This window comes from Pithys albifrons, chromosome 6, assembly GCF_047495875.1.
Source record: "Pithys albifrons albifrons isolate INPA30051 chromosome 6, PitAlb_v1, whole genome shotgun sequence".
NCBI lineage: Eukaryota > Metazoa > Chordata > Aves > Passeriformes > Thamnophilidae > Pithys > Pithys albifrons.
This window is the reverse complement of record NC_092463.1, coordinates 58,410,551-58,431,451: the sequence shown is the minus strand read 5'-3', so window position 1 is coordinate 58,431,451 and position 20,901 is coordinate 58,410,551. Positions and strand designations below refer to the sequence as shown.

The window sequence follows — 20,901 nt, the reverse complement described above, 5'->3', positions numbered from 1 at the left end:
AAAGTAACTTCTTAACTCCTGAGACATGGATTTCACCAGCCTCAGTCTGTAAATGTGGTACAAAGGATTTTTTTAAATGTTCAGGCTTATCAGGTTTCATGACTATGATGAAAAAATTCTGAGCTTTTGTGTAAGGCTTTTGATTACTACTCAAGAAAGTGAACTTCAAATTAAGGCACATATATACAGAATACACACAGTCTGACCCTAATAAGGTAAGTTCCCAGGATGGGAGGGTGTTTTTAATGTGAGGGTTCATCTTTAGACATCTAAAGTTCATGCCAGAGAATAACTACAATCCTGAAAGTTTCCATGTAGTTTTAAGTAGCGACTTCTAGTTAATAAGTGAATGGTTGTAGCAAGAGGAAGCCCAGTAAAAAACCCCCCAGAACAAACTAGTTTGTTTAAAAAACAAAATACAAAAGTAATTATCTTAAACATCATTAAAATATAATTGTTTCCTCTGAAAACTTTGTCTCAGTACATTTTTAAAACAATGCCATACTGCTGACCACAAGAAGGTAAACAGCTGAACGCTTTTCCACCTCACAGTTTTAACACAAAGTGCCACCAGCAGGCACCTCCACCAGATCGAGCATAAGACCATTAAGTACAATAAAACAAATTATTTAAGTCACAGACCCCTTGAAAACTGAATGGATCTGTTGTATAAACATCCTTATTGCAGAACTAATGGCCTAAAACCTCTTGTAATTACTGCCAGGTACTACCTGCTATGTTATAGGAGGCAGCCGAAAAATTTATACAGAACTAGACATTGGTTTTATGCTGAACATAAGCACTGATTAAAAAAGGTTACATCCATATTTATCTCAGAGAACACCATTTGGTTATTTTACAAGAACTGTATAGCTTATCCCCCGCAGCAAATAAAACGCAAAATGTAATTACTTCTGTTCTGTTCCCTTTCTCTTATATAGCCTATGCTTTCATAATTTGATTTTTTTGTTTGTTTGTTTATAAAATTAATCACAGCTAGCAGGGTAGAAATCACTTTGAGCCTCATGAATGACATCCAAGAGATGGGAAAGGATTAGTTCTCAGTCGCTGCCAGTTATAGCGCCAGGTGGCTTTTTCTGCAGTGAAGGTGTTACCGATAATCCCATTACATTGGTACTAAATCTTGCAGACATCAAAATTATCACCAAGGTTCCTTTTCATCCCATCCTTTCCAAATGACTGGAAGTCGCTTCACCTGAAAGAAGTCAAATCCACATGCAGCTGCTGTTTTAGCAGCCAGCGGACTCCCGGAGAATGCCAATCGTGATCCAATTTCGCTGTGCTGGTGGCCCCCTATTCCCTGTCCAATAATACATCTGTTAAAAAATCCTACGGCTACAAATCAAGTTTAATCCTACCAGGGACCTCATGTTGGTCTTGTCTTCCAAAAAGGCAGCAGGTTTTGCCGTCTATCTCTGCCAGTGTCTGGGGAATACTCTTTAAATCCCAGCTCTACTTAGAAGAATAAGCTAAGGATCACAAAACATGACCTCAAAAACCCTGATATGACTATATTCTGACCCACAGGCATTCATTCTAGGTGAAGATTAGAACTTTGCATAATAAGATTACACAGCAAGTGAATGATATCAAGGGACTACCCATATGCAGCCGCCTGGTTTTCTATAGACAGCCTGTGCTCTGCAATATGCAGTGCAGACCAAACAGAGCTTGGGCTTTCTGGCTGAAATAAAATAGATTCACATAAATTAGTTGGCCATTTCCAGATTCCTAAATCCCCTATTACATCTTTTATTGACAGCTCCTGTGAGGATAGCACAAATGGTATTCTCCTCTTTGTACTCTTTGCTTCTGTAACACTCACACTCGGAGGGAAACACAGAGGTTGTCTAGAAATTACCATCTTGTTTGCTGTAATCCTGGATTACAATTAACTGTGTACATAATAAAATCAGGAAATCAATGAGCAGATTTATCATTTCCAGAAAACTGAAGGCATTGGGTAAAACAGTTTAACATACGGTGACACATTTTTAAATACAGGAAAATCGAAGCTACAAGCACTGGAAGTGTGACTAAACAAATTATTGGACTTGATACTAAATAGATTTTTCACTTTCATAAAAAATTTCCAGTCACATTTGCTTTATATAATGCTTCCCAATTCTGGAATTTCACTAAATATTTATTGATAGCTTATCAGTTTTTCCTTAGGTAACAAACTCTTCTCCTAATATTCGGCACTTCTGACCAGACACCCTTCTCCACACAAGGTAGTAATCCCTTAACTTGCACCATCTCTTTCCCAGGGAGTTACTCTAAGATTATTTCTTTAAAAAAAAGGCAAAACCCCAAACCAAACAAAAAACTGCACATTGACTGGGCCATTTTAATACTTACATTTGAACTGTTATCTATATTAAATTACTATTTGAAAACTTCTGCATGAAATTAATGTTCTATGTGCTAGAAAGAATAGTGAAGGGGGTGTATCTTGTTTATGGAGATTCTTCCCATATCAGATGCACAATAAATATAAAATGCTCTAAATATTCTAATTGCAACCTGAGGATTCCAAACACCTAAAGCAAAAGAAGGAATATTTTTCAAAATGTCTTTCCATGCTGGAGATCAGACAGAACTTGCTTTCCATTTCCAGCTGTTGTTTTCCTCTAGAATAAACACTGGATTGGGCCTGGCAAATCTGAAAAGCTTGCTGATATTCTGGAAGAGATTATTTTTACACATTATCTCTAGCAGGCACTGACAGCTTATTTCCAACAAGTGCTCCTCCATCTACTGATCTCAAGCTGACAAGGGGTTCAATCCTGTAAATATAAATTCCCATAACTCTCTGGTGTTAAATAACTACAGACTACCTACGTAAGAACAAGCAATTTTTCAGAAGAGATTCCAAGTAGTTCTCACTGGTCCTATTTACTTTGGGAAGCAACTCCTAACAATCCCATAACCCTGTATAAAATGCTGGATTAATGGCCAGATGCATTGCAGGGCTTCTCTCTTCCTCTGCAGCTCCACATCCATCTTTGCTGAACAACAAAATCCAGAGTTGAGCAAAGGTGTGGTCATACATGGCAGGGCTGAGTTCTGAGGGATGCTGAAAATGCTGAAATATTCACTTCAGAGCTTTCTGTAACAATGTCCAAGGCAGGACAACACCAAAGGTCTGACAGACACCACAGTCACTGTCCTGGTAACAGAAAAATACATCATGCCTGTGTCACAAGGGTCAAATAACAATTCTGACCTACGCATCTGCCTTAAATTCCAATATATTCCCTTTCTTGAGACACAGACACGTAAACAATGAACATTCATTCAGTTTAATAAGACAGAATTACAAGTCCAATTTTCACATTAGGCACTTAAAATCTACAACTCTGCAGAATCTGAAGTTGCCCTTGGCTCGTATGTCCCCTGCATTTCCCAGTGCTGACCCACCTTGAAGAACATTTTTGGAAATACCACCCAAAGCAATGGATAGAAGAGGAGTAAATAATTCCCCTGTGCACAAACTAGAAAAGGTGTTTTACTTGAAGTATTTTGTCATTACAAAAAGGATCTTTTGCTGGTAAGAAACACCAAATCCCACAAAAACACCACAATCAAGAAACCAAAACCACTTCAGTACACCAGCAGCAAGAGTACTTAGAAATAAACACAAATGTCTCCATCTTATCCCAGTGTTGGCTCAGACAGAATGCCAACATTGACCAGCTCTCCATAGTGGTTCATGAACACAGAAGTCACAGTATGAGATCTTAAAACAAAGAGAAAATCAAACCTGACAGATAATTAAACCATAAAGAAACCACTAAACATTTGAAAAACACGGAAGTAAAAAACAAGACCAGTTTCAGCACTGTCAGAAAATGTAACAGTAATGAAGAATCCTTCTGTGTGTTCCTCAATACTTCCCAGTTAGGAGCACCACCTTCTAATGAAATCTCCTATGCACATTCTGCATTCATAGATGTATTAAAAGACAAGAGAAAGGGAATACAGTCAGACAAAAGTGTGCTCAGTGTTCACATTTTGTTACCTGAACAGAAGAAAAATGCAAATCAAGTGCTTGTCACTACTAATATTCTACAGAAACTTTGACAGCTTTCCCAAATTGCCTGTTAGTTACAAAGTTCTAAATACAAACATGTTCATGGACTCAAGTACTTTTTTTCAGAACAGAATTGTATTTCATGTGAGTTTATGCAATAAAAATTAACTGTAATCAGGACTTTTTCCTATTGCTTAGTAAAATTTTTTTAGTTATTTCTGAGCTGGTTTAAAACACAAGTTCTCTAAGGTCTTCTCCACTTAGAGATACAAGTATAAAAAAGTTCCAAACATCAATAGATGAGTGCAATGATATTCAGTCTAAGTTAATCCCCAGACATCCAAATCCATGAATAAAAATTCATCAGTTTTAAATACACTGAGCCTATTAAGCAAGAACAAAAGCATATGCACAAAAGAGCTTTTAATATATTTCAAAGCCCACAAGAGCCATGGTCTCATTAAAATTATAAATTACACAAACATGGAATAAAGATTGGAACTGCAGTGCAGCTAAGCAGATTACAGCAAACCCCGCGTTCCATATGATAACACACCATGGCCCTCCCAGATGGGGGCTTGGAACAAAAAGGCCATCACTGCAGCGAGGGAAAACCTCCTTGTGATCTCTGGGTTCTGTTCAGCAGATGACAGCCAAATAATATGTTGATTATTCTGTTTGTGCTGCTAAGCTTGTAAGATGGAATAAAAGCGATATGATCTATTGTGAACCCCATGCTAATGTGTTGCTCCACTCATAAATAATATACTGAATTTATTCTGAAACTCTTTTTATCTGAGTTCCAGGTTTTAAATGCATGAACTAAAATAGAAAGCCAGCATAAACCACTATTTAATTTGATGGTTTATAGTAAAAGATACAGCTGACACAACAGTAAGTGAGAAAACTGGCTGCTCAGTGAATCAAATAAGTAGAGGAGCCTTTCTCCAATATAGCAAATGATTCTATGCTGAGGTGCAGAGAACCTACAAGACACTGAGCACACTCCAGACCCACAAACTGCACTGTCACTGATGCCAAACAAATCACCAAACACAGCCTACATGGCTTATTTTCCCACAGATAACCACCCCAAATACAAATCTCAAATGAGGACACACGTACTTGTAAAATGGAAAAAATGTACAGAAACAATTACTATCATATCATATAACTTCACTAACATTATGTCACTCTGAACTGCCCTCTTAAAAAATGTAAGCTTATAGTAAGTGATCAGATTTTAGGTTATCTGAATTTACTAACTTGGTTTGTTCCAAAAGCACAGAATTTGGCTTGCCCTTTCTTCCATAACACGCGGCTTTTCCAAAAGGAGAATCAGTGACTGGTCATACAGCTCCTTTCACAGACACTCTGTGCATGCTGAGAAGACTGACGATCCTCCTACAATTTAATGTTTGTGAATTTCAGGGGGTTTGTGTCAGAAATGCTAAAAATTCTATTAAAAAAAATCACTGTGGCTTGGCAATAGCATGAGAACATCAAGATCAAACACTTCACACTTCTTGGACCAATGGAAACACAGTTGATAAAGAGAAAAGGTGAAAAAAGCTCAGTTATCTTCCTTTCTTTGCTAGGGACACTGATAGCTCTAAATCACAGAACCAATGAAATCATGGCTACTAAAGAGACACATCTTCTAATATGCCTTAAGAATAAAAATTCAAGTTAATTATTGCTCCCATTGCAATGAAATAACACACATATATTATTCTCATGCAGAACCAAGACATGACCTTGAAACAAATAGTGAAGCTCACATTTACAGAGCAACCACAACCTCAGGTGTACACAGTATTGTAAATTATTCTGCCGTTACCATATTTTTAGGACCAGAATGATATTTCAGTTTCTCTCAACCTGTTTCATTTTCTACAGCTTAACATGTTAATTTATTTTTATTCCTCTTACACACAGAATCTCACACAAAATGCAAAACAGTACCTGAGAGGAAAAACATGGTAGCAGCCATGCAACTCAAGCATCTGCTTCTGATACATTCATGTTACATTCATATTACAACACAATCATATTTCTATAACCAAATCTTTGTTTATACTCTTATGGAACACATCAAATAAAAAGGTTTCAACAATAAAAGAAACTTTTCTTCATCTACCTCTCAGTGACCTAATTAGTTCACCATTCTAATCATCTCTTTTGAAGAGCAAGCAAAGCTTCAGTCTCTGTGCTCTGACCAGTTCCAGCTCTCCAGGATTATTTACTGCAGCACATCCTGGTTCATCCCCCACTCTATGGATGGTCACACTGCATAGTATCATAGAATGGATTGGGTTGGAAAAGACCTCTGAGATCATCAAGTCCAACCCTTGGTCCAACTCCAGTACCTTTACCAGATCATGGCACTCAGTGCCACATCAAATCTCAGTTTAAAAACGTCCAGGGATGGGGAATCCACCCCCTCTCTGGGCAGCTCATTCCAATGCCTGACTACTCTCTCTGGAAAGAATTTCTTTCTGATCTCCAACTTCAATTTCCCCTGGCAGAGCTTGAGCCTGTGCCCCCTTGTCCTATTGCTGAGTGCCTGGGAGAAGAGACCAACCCCCACCTGGCCAGAACTTCCCTTCAGGTCGTTACAGACAGTGCTGAAACTGGAGCAAAGCCCACTGAATGTATCTGAATGCTCCAATGACTCTGCAGGGAAACCTGAGGGTTGGACACCTTTGTGAAGCCCCTGACCAACATCCCTACCTGGAAAAGCCAGAAAGAGCACCATCCTGGCCTGGTTCAGGAACTGCATCCCTATCAAACTGTTATCCAGCTCCTTCTAACACACATAAAGCAGTTCAGTTCAACCACTGCTCCTCTGCATGGCTCTATCAGACTAAAGACTGAGCAGTTCACAAACACAAGAAGGGGATGTGAAAGGGGAAAAAACTGCTCATTAAAGGAAGTTACTCTGAAGTTACTTCCACATTGGAAGCAGCTGACTAATCAAGGAGCATTCCTGTCTGGAATATCTACAGAAGCCATAATGACCAGAATATATCACTGCCCAGTACACTGGAAACCTGAGGTTCCATGTCTGTGGGTCTCACCAAGCAGTAGGATCAACACAAGGAAAATAATCACAATGAAATACAGCACTAATCTGTATGATGCTTATCAAGACAGTACACTAAATTTACAATTAGTTTTCAAGATTACTGCTCTGCAGGTCTCAGTATTATTATACTGTACAATTTCATAATCTGAAGTTACAGAAACGTTAAATAACTTTTTAAATTATTTTTCTTCAGCACATAATACTTTAACTCATGTCTCCTAATTTACTTCTATTTTAAAAGAGCTGTTTAAATTTGACACAGATTTAAGTATTTCTTTGCTGCTGTTCAGTATAACCCACAAGGATGCACTTGGTAACATCCAGAGGCTTTCTGAATAAAATCATATCATGTTTTATATAATATCATATAACTGGTAAGTCTTAAACCCTCCCACTAATCCTTTCTTTTTCCACAGATTGACTGGATAAGTAGTCTTTAAGCTTTTTCATGCTGAAAAAAAAAACCCTGGTCTTTTGGTGTCAGAGCTTCCAGGATTAAACATTGTTTCCAGTTGTTGGCTCCTGGCCTGAAGATCCTGCACTTTCAAATTTATCCCATTCTGGCTAGTTCAAAGATTAGGAAAATGAAGCCATCTTCTTTGCAGCCATAATCCACAGCCCATGCTGTTAGATACTTAAGAACATCTCCAAAGCAAACTACCTTGTTTCAGCTCCCAGCAGGAGCCCAGCAGGGCACTGGATCACATGACTGCAAACCCGACCCAGTCAGGTGACTCGACAGCTAATCTGATTTGGTGACTATAAAACTTTAATCAGAACAGTCTAATACCATCACATTCCAGAACTGATGAGAGAAGCAGCTCGGCGAGGTAACAGCAAACACTAATCAGATTATGAATTCAAACTGCCAGTAGGACGTGGGTTTCCAGTTCTCTATCCCACACAGAAACCCAACAGAAAAATATTACTAAAAACCGGTCAGGCAGAGGTGGTTTGAAACAAAATGGACTGATATGATTTATTCCAAAAGGAACAGCATTTGTTCATTGCCACAGAAGGACAAGAGCATACACTGAATCTGGAAAGGCACAATTAAAACCTGGCAAAACCATCAATTTGAAATCAGACAATAAAACACATCATCTTGTTGAGAAACACAATACTGGGGCAATAACTGGAGGTCCTGTGAGTTTGCAAGGGCAACCCCCACGGGCTGCATGTGGTGAAGGGAGAGAGGCCATGACAGGTGGGTTTCCTCTTATCCATCACAAATTATAAAGCAAACTCCAAGTGCTGCTGTTTTGGGCACACTGGGTTTTCACCAATCTGTAGGCTACAGCTTTTGAACAGAAACGTTAAACACACTTGCAGATCAAATTCCAAACACACCCTTTTCCCAAATGTTCTGATTGCTCTCTCGCTTACTATTCTATTCCCTCCAATTTTTTTCTTTGGGAATTTTCACCTCAAATCCTCTTAATCCATCTCAGAATCTGCATTATTTTGCACAGGCAAGTAGCTGAATTGGATTGGCAAGTTTATAAGAAGAGGAAAACAGAGAGTTTGATTTCCTGGGGAGAGGCTGAAGGAGCTGGGGGTGTTTAGCCTGGAGAAGGGGAGGCTCAGAGGTGACCTCAGCACTGTCTGGAACTACCTGAAGGGAAGTTCTAGTCAGGTGGGGGTTGGTCTCTTCTCCCAGGCACTCAGCAATAGGACAAGGGGGCACGGGCTCAAGCTCTGCCAGGGGAAATTTAAGTTGGAGATCAGAAAGAAATTCTTTCCAGAGAGAGTAGTCAGGCATTGGAATGGGCTGCCCAGAGAGGGGGTGGATTCCCCATCCCTGGAGGTTTTTAACCTGAGATTGGCCGTGGCCCCGAGTGCCATGATCTGGTAAAGGGACTGGAGTTGGACCAAGGGTTGGACTTGATGATCTCAGAGGTCTTTTCCAACCCAATCAATTCTATGATTCTGTGATTCATAGCACAGTTAGGATTTGCAGTTAAAACTGAAATAACCATCTGATCAGCTGTACATGGCAACATGTGAGCTGCGAGAAAGAAAAGTCAATTATCCCAGAGTTTGAGACATCCTGAAACAGGCAGAAATGTTTAAACCTCTCTGTTTTACAATGAGCTGACTGTGACCATTCCCCATTGCTGACAAGAAATAACTTCTAAGACATTTCCAGATCACTTGAAGTTGTCTCCATGTTCCTCAGTTTCTCTGTATTTCCCAAAGGGATCTTCTACAACAGCTGGAAACTCCCCTTTTGGAAACTGGACATGTGAATATAATCAAACTTCTAGTATCATTCAAAGAGAGTGAAAAAGCTATTATTAAACCTGAAAATTAAACACCCTTGACTTAAAAATACATAAACTCCATAAAATTAGTTTCCTCTGTATTTGTCTGAAATGAAATACAGGTGAAGTCAGATGTTGTAAGCAGCATTTTCATAAGCACATATTCAACTGTAAACCTTTATTTTATTCAAATGTGAAATTAAACAAAAACTCTTTGAAAAATAGCTTATTTCCACTTGCTTTCTAAATCACTGGGACTTTAACCAGACCCAGAGGAAAATGAACATCACAAACAGCACATGTTCAGTTCTTATACTGAAAAAAGTTTCTACTTCTCCATTATTTCTGTAATACCTGAAACAGTCTCTCCTGTTCTAAGTTACACTTTAAGAGACAATTTCTCTCTATTTCGAAGGACGTCAACTGACAAAATTTGCAACAAAAACATCACTTTGTTTAAAAACACATGAAATTCTGAAATAGCTACCAAGTTCACAGTCAGCAAGAGCTGAAGGTTCAGCTGCCCGCCCTCTCCCCTCAACACAGACAGACAGACACACAGACACACACACTCTATGGCTGTTTCCACAAAGCATCAACCCAGCAGGATGACATAAAATTAAAATTGTATTAAAATTAAATGTTGATAAATAGTTCCAAGTCAGATTAGTGACCTGAATCAGCTCAGGAAAGGATCTGACAAGCACCAGGGTTTGCTGGAGTGGAAACAGAGGCTAGAAAAAGGAAGTGAGACTTCCTCTTTTTCCATCCTTGACCTGCTATGTCAGCTCCTGAGTCACGGAGATTTCCAGTAAACCTGCACTTCACACAAGAAATTCTAAAACTGGTAGGAGCACAGCACAAGAATCTCATTTGCAGAATACTTTCATAGAATCCTAGAACCAATTGGGTTGGAAAAGACCTCCGAGATCATCAAGTCCAACCCTTAGTCCTACTCCAGTCCCTTTACCAGATCATGGCACTCAGTGCCACGGCCAATCTCAGTTTAAAAACCTCCAGGGATGGAGAATCCACCCCCTCTCTGGGCAGCCCATTCCAATGCCTGAGCACTCTCTCTGCAAAGAATTTTTTCCTCATCTCCAACTTAAATTTCCCCTGGCAGAGCTTGAGCCCGTGCCCCCTTGTCCTATTCATTACGTGAGCTCCAAAACAAAAAAGGAAAAAAAGAGAGAATTATTCAGCCTCCAGTTTTAATTGCCCTGTAGGAAAATGAGGTTAAAAAATATAAGGAAAAGAAAAAAATTTAAAACACTATGTCAGTCAGGTAGTAATGAGAAATGGAAGAACCAAAGAGAGGGCTCAGCCCTGAATGTTTGTTTACATCTATCCTGTAAAGTTAATAAAATACACTACTATAGGTTGTATTTTAAAAGCAAGCAAGTAAATACTTTGTGCCACCCAAGTAAGAAAATGAAACTGCTTGGAATGGGGAAAAAACTGTCCCCAAGACTGAGTGTATGTTGTCATTCAGCTGATTCTCTGACAGGTAAGTAGTGACTTATCAAAGACACCCTCACAGGGCTGCAAAGCTTCTACAACAAAGTTCTCCAGTAGATACACTGCAGTTTTTCAGTGCTACACACACCTGCCAGCACTCATACCTGAAATATTTAGGCATTTGGACTCCAGACTGACAGTATAGTGAGAAATGGAAGAGTTACTGTGATGTTTTAAGTTTTAAAACTCTCTGAAGTTTCAGCTTCCTCACTCAATAAACACAGAATTTACACCACAGGATCCCACTAAAAGATTCTAGAACCTTTTTAAAAGAATTGCAATTATGCTTTAGGTCTTTATTTTGGTAGTCTTTCCTAGTCCAGATACTCACAACTCCTTAGTCGGATACTACAGAAGTGAAATTTAGTAGGTACATTTATTTCTTGACATGTTTTCAAATGTGTCCTTTGATTTTCTCCTCTTCTTTCACTGACCTGTGATCTATATTTGAAATTAAAGATTATTCAGTATTTCACAGTTTAGCAGAAAATACAAAACATTAAGTCAATCTCTTGATACTCATGGTAAGAAATTTTAAGCTGTCCATTATTTAACATGTAAAGAAGCTTGTCCAGCAGCAAAAGCAATGCCATTTTACCAGCTAGGAAAACAATACTAAAGTTTCATGCTCCTGAATTTGAATTAAAGGAAAAACTATGAGGTTCAGGACTGCCCACATATTGTTGCTCCTTCAAGCTGCTCATACTTAACGTGGGGGGGGGGGGGGGGGGGGTTGTCCCCTCAATAATACAAAGAAATAGGTTCAAGAACCACAGGTGTTCAAAATCATGGTTTATAATGACAGCAAAAATTGCTCATTGAAATTTAAGTGTGAGAGTGTGGAATTATAATATTAGAACTTCACTTTTATATCCTGCTATGTACAAGTGTCTTCAGGCAGCTTAGAACGCACCTGAATCACCAGGAGACAAAAAACAAACATAAAAATACTCGCGACAGTGGCAATTCTTAATACTGACAGGGGCTTCTCTTAAATTCAGAGTACTGCAACATAAAGTGTTCACTGACAAAGTAAAAGGCACATTTTAATGTCTTTAACTCTTCCCACCGCGGGTCTTGGTGCAGGACCATCACACCGATGGAAGACCTTGCTCCCGAGTTACGGTATTAAATCACACGTTTATTACGGGTCGGCGGCTATTTACAAACCGGACGGGGACCCCCGGCATACTCACACATTACATTACACGTAGCAACAGAACAACACGTTTTACAACCAGTTATTCCTCCCGGGCTCTTTCCGAAGAGGCCAACGCCGACAGGCCCGGAGAGCCCCGTCCCCTTCTCGCACCGCTGCGCTCCCAGCCCGGCGGACGCGGCGGGCACCGGGGGGAGAAGGTGGGAGGACCCTCCGCACGGCCCGCACCGCACTCCCGGCGCCTCCTTAGGTTAGTCAGGTCCCGGTCTGGCCCCGCTCCGCTCGGCCCGACCCCCGCGCCCTAAGCCCCGCTCTCACCTCCCCGCCGCCGCCGGACACCTCACCCCTTCCCCGCCCTCCAGCCCGCCACCTGCCAACAAGACGGTCTGCCATTGGCTGATTCTCTCCCGAGCCGCTCTCCCATTGGCGCAGACGGCTGTGCCGGGCCCTGCCGGCGTGCCCGGCCGCTGTCACCGCCTGCCCGGCCCCGACATGGCGGCGGCCAGTGCGCCGCGGGGCCGCACCAGCTTCCAGCGCCGCTCCGGGCCCGGCCCCCGCCCGGCCGCGCTCCCGGGCACTCGGCCCGCGCTGCGCCGCGGCCAGCTGCTGCTCTCCAGCGGGCTGCCCTCCCTCGACTGTGTGCTAGGTTGGTGGGAGCGGGACTGGGACCCTCCGCCTGGCCGCACTCCCCCACCCGTGCCGGGCCCATCGCCTCCCGGGACGCCGCGGCTGCTCCCGCGGCTGTTCCCTCCTCCCCGCAGCTCCCTGGGTTGGGGAGAGGAGGAAGGGTCGGTTTCCCTCCCCGAGTTCCCGGGGGAGCGGCTGCCCAGCAGTCCCATGGCCCCGCGGGGTGCAGTGGGCGGGCAGCGCGGCCGGGACGGGGCCGGAGGGTTCGGGCTGGGCTGGCTGGGCTGGGCTGGCTGGGCTGGGCTGGGCTGGGCTGGGCTGGGCTGTGCTCTCTGCCTTGCAGCGTTAGAGTGCCCCGTTTGGATGAGCTGCGCTGCTGTGACGCTGTGCTCTGCCTTTGCCAGCTGTCAGTGTCCAGAGGGGCCCGCAGACCAATCTGTTGTGACTATTGCTGTGGTGTCATCGGTGGCATGAGCTGGCACCTCTGTTGGATCGGGAACTAATTAATTTCATTGATGTAAAGAGCGTGTTTTGTCTGGGTGCACTTTCACCAACTGCTCACACACTTGCAGTGCACCTTTAGTGTGCAGCAGTGGGACTGCTTTTAGGTGAGGATGGCCTGACTTTAGCTTTGTTCATTTATTCTTGGAGCACATGGAATGCAGGAATATACCACTTTTCTTTCTAAGGATATTCTGTATGAGTAACGATAAGTATAAAAGTTGTATCCATTCTATAAAGAAGTTTTTGCAACTTGTATATCATTTGTGTGTGTGTCTGCACTTTGCTCAGGGATGAGCATCGCTGTGGAGAAGGCTCTTCCTTAAGAGAGAAGTATTTCACTAAGTAAATGTAATTTGTGAAATCCTTTAGTTGCATAAATGGAAGATTTGCTTTGAAAATTCCAGTTCTTCATGTTTCCTTGTATAAGAGGAATCTTCTCTGGCTCAGAAGATGCAGACAGCTCCCATGGTAGCAGTCTCCTGTATTTCCAGCCATTTGCAAACACACTTACTGGTTTGTTATGGAAACTGAAGGCACTCCCAATAAACCCAGGTTCCCTTCTAAAGTATATTTTCCTTGTCTTCTAAATAGTTAGTTCCCTGACCTTGCTAAGGTCCAGGAAGTTTTTCAACACTAGCAATAGCAACTTTTGAAATATACTTTTAGGTGATTAGGGAGTTGTAGCATCTCTGACAAACTGGAAAACTCAATATTCCTGTGTAAACCTGTGATAACCTCCTAGCCCTCGAATCCCTGATTCCTGGGGGCTCAGTGGGGAGGCCAGGAAGGATTGTGCCAAACATGCTGACTATAAAAAAATTTCCCTTGTTGCCAAATATTAGGCACTGTTGGAGTCAGAGCACTCTGCTAAGCAGACCTGTACAGAATCACAGGTTTTGGAGACTGGGGAGCGACCTCAAGAATTCATCCTCTGCTACCTTAAAGCAGGCGCAGCACCAGATTCTGAGTTAGTTGCTCAGGGCTTTGTCCAGTTGAGTCTTGACAATCTGCAATGGCAGAGATTTCGCAGCATCTCTGGACAACCCAGTCCAGTACTTAATTATTTTGGTAGGGAATTTTCTACTTCCTTGTATCCACTGGGAGCTTTTGCTGTTTCAGTTTATACCTGTTGTTTGTTGCCCTCTCACTGTGCACCTCAGCAAAGAGCTCACCTGTCTGCTCAGTGGCTTCTCTTTGGTACCATCCCAAGGCCTTTGGGTCTTCCTCTCTTCTCCAGGTTAAACAAGCCCAATTCCTTCAACCCCTTCTCTGGAGTCATTTACCTCACCTTGGTTGCCCCTCCACTAGACTCATTTCACTTTATTTCTCACTTCAGTTTAGCTTTACTTCTTTCTGGTACTGATTGAGGGTCTCAAAACTGGGCCTTGCATTCCAGTTGTGGTCTAAGGAGTGCTGAGTGAAGGGGAGAACCACATCCTTTGACCAACTGACTGAGCCTTTGTTGGTGCAGCTTGCTGTGCTGGTCCAAGTGTTGTACTTGGTCTCCTTTGTGTGCTTTTTGTGTGTGTCTGGGGAAACGCTTCACACGTGTTGTACAATGCTGTTTATGTGTTTCTTGGAGAGTGCTGTTACTTTCCTTCTTTCATCTCGCCCACTAATAGTTAAATAATTGACTGCACAAAATATTTAATTTTTATTGTCACCAGGGACTGAGCACTATCCCTATTTTTTTAAAAATAAATTCCCAGTGGAAGTTGCTATAAACTCATTAATCTCGTATTTTTCATAGGCATATTTTGAATAGTCACCAGGCAATCCTCTAGATCTCTTGCTTTGGGCTTGAATTTAAGGCTTGCCTTGTTCAGAGTCTGTAATCCAGATACAGCATTCCTTGCCAGACATGAAAATGCAGTTTATGAGAAGTGTGAGTAGGGGAAAGCCTGGTGTTATCAGACACAGGTCTGATGGGGCACTTCTGGAGGGAGGAGAAGGCAGAGGATACAAGGAGGAATTTCTTTCACCTGCAGCTGCTGACTGATTGTTACATTATTACTGGTAGCTCTTCTTTGAAAATGCATTTCCTTTGGAAAAGAAGCACTAGATAAGTGCTGGATTTCAAATGCCATGTTACCATTAAGGCACTGCATTTTCAGGCTTTATAGTCAAGTTTACTTGCAAGCTTTTACTTTCCAGACCACATATGCCTGACCTGTGCCAAAGCAGTTCTCTGTAATGAGCTGACACTGTTGTGTCATATAACCACCACATGCCTTCTGTGGAACGTTTTGTTTCAAGCTGCTTGAAGAAAAGGTCAGGAATATGTCTTGAAAACAATTGGGACACTTCTCAACTTGCAAAGTTTGTTGTGTTTCTGTCCATAAGATCTTAAATCTCTTTGCTATAAGTAGAAATGTGTAACATTACAAGACTTGCTTGGTTGTTTGTGTGGCTACTGCCTTAGATACTGGCTGAGAAAAAGTGAAATGGCAAAATTAGAAAGAATAACAAGTTCAAAGCAGCTTTCTTGAGGATTTTTAAAAATTTAAGATTTTTACCTCTTCCTTTTGACTCCATCAGCATTCCTCCTATTTTTTCCTGTTACCTGTTTTTTGCTTTATTTGCTATTACTGTTACTCATTGTAATATGAACATGTAACCATGGTGACTGCAATAGTTTTGCATTCCACATAATAAAATACATTTGTTCAAACTGTTCACTGCACCTGATAATGCAAAGCCAATCCTGTGACCTGAGGTGGCCTTTGGCAACCAGGGTGTGTGCACATATGTTACAGCTCTGGCTTGTAGAAGGAAGCAGTACCATTGATGATCTGAAAATGCAGCTTGTGAGAATTTCGACTGCACTGTCATAGTGTTTGACAAACAAAGTCTCTCTTGTGCAAGCAACTTAAAAGCAAAAGAGACACTACTTCTATTGTGGCTACAAGTGAATTTTTTTGTAATGGAGAGTTTTAAGCCTTTATTGCCATGAGATAATACATCCCTTATAGCTGCCTTGATCATATTTTCTGTGTCCAGCTGTAAATACTGAGGCATCTTGACTTGGGAGCATAGCTTGAAAAATACCTGACTGAACACTGTCCCTGTGATGTCCTGCTCAACTTGGCAAAGTGATCTTGTTGGGGGTTTAATTCAGGTGCTGTTATGCAACAGTATTAGCACTGTTTGGCCTATAGGAGAGAAATTTGCCTTTTCTCATCCTTCTGGGTATGTATCAACATGGCAGGTGCTACAGACATTTTCAGTCTCACCTGCAGAGCTACAGATTAAGAAGTTGATCCAACTCCCACTGGAATCAATTTCAAGTGAAGTTCAATGAACTCTTATAAAATGAATGATCCTGCTCACTAGAGTCCATCTCTGCAGTCTAGAATTAACTTCTGGAGCTTTGGGTGTTGTACCAGTGTGATCCAGTTTGCTCCTAACTTTTAAATCAGTGTGTAATTGCAGATAACTTACTGCAGTTTCCTTCATGCAAAACACTTCAGTGGGCTGGTTACATGTGGCCATCTGAACACCTCAGGAATTTTTAGCTTTCCTGTCACAGTGTTATATAATTGTTAAACAAAACAGTCTGATTTCAGGTAACTCCACTATTGTAATTCTTGGAATTCAGATTATAAGCCCATTTACTCTTTGCCTAAAATAAAATATGAATTCTTCATTCACTGCCTTTGTAAAGGAATCCATAGAATTGTTATGTCCAAGACATACTGTGAAAGGCTTTAATAGTGTATGTTTTTTCAGAGGTGTGTTAGATGTTTATGATCTGTCAGACCAGGTTTTACTGAGTGAAATTCTGCCTGTCCCACTGCCAAGTCTGTTTTCAGTAATATGATAAAAAGTAGTGGAGCCAGGATTTTGCCTCAAAGCCTTGGCTGGGAATTTTCTGGCCTCTCAGTGGGTCACTTTGCTTACATCCTTCTTGGTAAAAAGGAATATCCCTTGACAGTGATAAATACAAATTTAATTTGAAGAACGTTTACTCACTTGAGCCATCCAAGTAAAAATCTGCTGGCTCAGACCATGCATCACTACTGTGATCCTTGAGCCTAGTTCTGTAGAGCTCTGCAGGATCTTTTTACCACAATGATGATAATACAGTATATTGTGAAAGTAATTGTAATGTGCAGTATGTAATTACATGTAATGTATAATTATTTCATAATAGAGAATTGTAGTAAGTATTGCAAAGGTAATTAAAATGTTGTTCACTTTTATATTTTTAAATTCCCAGTTATCACCTTTCTTTGACTTACAAACTAAGAAAAGTTAATTGTGCTCTAACATAGTATTAAAATTAAGTCTTACTTTATTCTTCATTTTGTTTTGTTTCCAGGTGGAGGTGTAGCTGTTGGAACCCTTCTCCTCATTGGTTAGTATAGAATATATATTAATTCATCAAATACCCTGCCTTTTCTCTGTTTTTTGAAGTCAGACTTTAAGAAAGTGGGTCTCAAGTCTCTTCACTTTGTGTAGCCTTCAGAGTGGACTGTTGTCTGTTTCAAGAATTACTGGAGGAGAATCAAACCCTGAATTTTAGAAAGCTTTGAGCACCACAAGTTGTGTTTGAAACCAGGGTGTTCAGTGCATTCCAGGGGTGCATAGCAAAACATTCAAATTAAGATTTGCTAAACTGCTTAATTTCCTGTAAAATTCAGACTGTTTACCAGCACAAAGGGGTTTATTTCTAAGTTTGGCATGTGTAATACAGAATCTTTTAGTCTTTTGGTTGCCAGAATCAGCTGAAAGATGGTGGAAACCTTCCTGTGAGAATGTTCCTTTTTGTTTGAAGTGTAGCAGAGGGGAAGAGGACCCTTGTGCACAAACATCTTGTGTTGATATCTCTGGGGCATGTACAGGGCTTGGAACCAAGAAACATTTCCCAGACCCCTCAGGTTAAGCCAAACCCAAAATTCCAAGGGAAGAGTTAACTTCTTACAAGTTCATCTTGTGAGTTCTTACAGTTTCGGTGTATGAGGAAGGTCAGTCATTACTGCAGAGGAGAAATTGAAGGAGATACCACCTGATTTATCACATTAGCTAATTAATCTTGGGCCTCTGAGGATACAAAACTACTTCAAAATGATGGTGGAGATGTGATTTTTTTTCGTATTTTAAATGCTTATCACATTAATGGTTCTTATGAGAAACTTTCAAGCTTGTTACTTTCGAAAAGAACTGTTATTACATGGGGGAAAGAAAAGAATAGTTATTGAAAAAGTACCTGTAGTTAAGTGGAAAACATCTGCATCTGTAATCTGAGTTCACATCTTGAGTAGTATAACAAATTTAATAGTACCTCTTCATACCAAGAGGAATGGAACAGAAATGCTGGAACAGAAAACTAGGATCCCAGGGACAAGATGTAACTTCTGTTTTCCAGTCACTGCAATATCTCTGAACTGTTGGGAGTCTAGAAAAGTTGTGTGATTGTTTTCTCCCACTGAGTCAGATGTAAAGTTCCTCAATTTCCTTATTTGTAGGAGTGACAAAACCTGTCCCATTGCAAAGCTATTTGAGATACAAGACAAAATGTCTGAGTGCCAGCATATTAAATTCCCCAAGTCCTGCATTAAATACTTAAAAATGAATTATTATTTTAAACTAAAACAGCAGATGACAGAAAGACACCCACCAATAGTTATGAAAGTGTAGGTAAAATCATGTAGATAAAAGTAAAAACAGAGTGTTATTACAGCTAAAAAGGCCAGTTTCACTCAGAAGATGGAAAGTGCAATGAGGTATCTTGAGTTTTTGAATGCCTCACAGGTTGTCAAGGGTCAGTGCAAAATGGTAAACTGGAGTTTGGGGGCAGAATCTGAAAACTTTGCTCCAGAGTAAGAAAAAAGTAGCAAAAATTATCAAGATTAATAAAGATTTTTCTTTAGTACCTCAATCATTATGAGAAGCTCAAATTAAGGTCTGATTAGTTACTCAACGAAGTAGGAAAACTTGTCAGAGTTTCCCATTATATCCTTCTTGAGGTTCTGAATTAGCTTTTTACTTCCAAGGTATTTAGTCTCTGGATCCACTTGGAAGCACTTTTAGTAACACTGTTTAGAATTCCTTGGCTTGCAATTTATGCAAAGGCAAAAACATCATGTCTCCAGTGATAGGCACAGACAAACAGCCCTTCAAAGTGTGACTCTTCAGCCTTAAGACAGATTGACTCAGTAATTTTCACTCATTTTCCGAAAGGGGTTAAAGTGTTGTGGTCCCAATATTTTATCAGTGTTTACTTTCAGTGTGAAATGACAACCAGCACTTGGGAGATTGCGTTTGTATCTAGAATTTTGGTTAAATATTTTGAATGCTTGCAAATTGTTTGAATTAGCCTTAACACTGGAGAACCGAGCAGTAAAATGTGGGGAAAACTTACTTGAAATCTCTTTTAGTCACTGTAGGAATTACATTATGTTATCTTGTGTTGGTATGGGGCTCGTGTAACCTGCACTAGAGGCTGAACAACATTTTCTGTTTGCCACTGAGCAAGCTAATTGCTCTCATTGTTACTTTAAGACTAGTTTTTACTTCTGTATTTTATCCATCATTAGAGACAGTTCTTGGTGTGTCACTGAATCTTCCAAAATGTTGATTTTTACATAAAGTATATAAGTGTATGTTGTGGTGCAGGTTAAGTACTTTGAATAGTTGCCTGCCAGAAAAAATAATTGACATTACCTATTTCAAACCGTTTTCAGTTTGAGAAGAGCTGCAATCTTGCTATGGTAAAGGAAAAAGAAAAAAATAATGTCAGAACCTATTATATTTTACATCAGAGATTATGAGACTAGAAAAATTTTGTTTTGTCTTCTCATTACAATATTCTCTGCCCCTTCCAGTAGGCAAACTGGGTGGCATCAAATGAACCTACTAGCTGGAAAACTGTCAAACAAGAGGAAGTTTTTCTGGAGCAGAGATGGTGGAACACTTCACCTTGGGGTGCTGTGGGTATGAAAAGCAGTTGTGGGCTCAGTGGACACTGGGCAGGTTGATGGAAGAGAAAAGCCATTTGCTTTCCTTGATTAATGGGACCAAGCCTGCCTAAGGAAGTCCTAGGGATAATAATGTTGGAAGGCTGAGCAAGTGCCACATGAAGAATCACATTTTCTTGTTCAGTCTTATCCCCTCTCCCTAAATACCTGCACTTGGCTGCTTGTTGAGCACAGGGTTGGCCCCCCATTTGGCCTGACCTCAGTGGCACCAGATGAAGTGAGTATAAAGGCAATGAGCTTTGTGTTCTAATGAAAGAGATCACAGGACTCAATGATTTGAACATTAGAGGATTTTTACATGAACTTTTTTTTTCTCTCCTCTGATCACATGGCTAGCAATACTAGTGGTAGGTTTTAATTTTCTTATCCTCATGCTGGTTGTGGGTTTGGGATCTGATATTAAACTTAGTTTTACAGAAACACAAAGGAGAATGTGTCTTTCAGATCTTGAAACTAATTGTTTTTGCAAATAAGGCTTACATACGTTATTTTGAAACATATAATTATTCAGTTGGTTAAAACTTGATTATAATAATACCAAGGTCATGGGTTCAATTCCCTGTGTGGGCCATTGACTTAAGAGTTGGACTCAATGATCCTTGTGGGTCCCTTCCAACTCAGAATAGTCTGTGACTCTCTCACTAGTCTGTGAAACCAGTAACTATATTTATTCATGACTCATTAGTCTAAAAATTTTTAGACTC

The 20,901-nt window shown here is 40.7% G+C and overlaps 2 protein-coding genes across 7 annotated transcripts in view; one reads left to right on the top strand and one right to left on the bottom strand.

Annotated features, from left to right (window-relative positions):
* The window catches only part of IMMP1L (inner mitochondrial membrane peptidase subunit 1), a 34,492-nt gene extending 22,052 nt beyond the window's left edge, over window positions 1-12,440 (bottom strand). For 2 of the 6 annotated variants that reach the window (XM_071559068.1, XM_071559070.1), the window contains exons 1-2: window positions 12,124-12,398; window positions 11,259-11,368 (exon numbers count right to left, since the gene is read on the bottom strand). The gene's annotated coding sequence lies outside the window, so the exon portion shown is untranslated. The other 4 variants (XM_071559069.1, XM_071559071.1, XM_071559072.1 and 1 more) reach the window with 3 other exon arrangements.
* A 99-nt stretch (window positions 12,441-12,539) lies between these two features.
* Window positions 12,540-20,901, top strand: part of ELP4 (elongator acetyltransferase complex subunit 4) — a 139,469-nt gene continuing 131,107 nt past the window's right edge. The window contains exons 1-2 of the mRNA XM_071559065.1: window positions 12,540-12,732; window positions 17,539-17,574. Coding sequence (XP_071415166.1) covers window positions 12,579-12,732; window positions 17,539-17,574 — 190 coding nt within the window. The 5' untranslated portion in view covers window positions 12,540-12,578. The remainder of the gene's footprint in view (window positions 12,733-17,538; window positions 17,575-20,901) is intronic.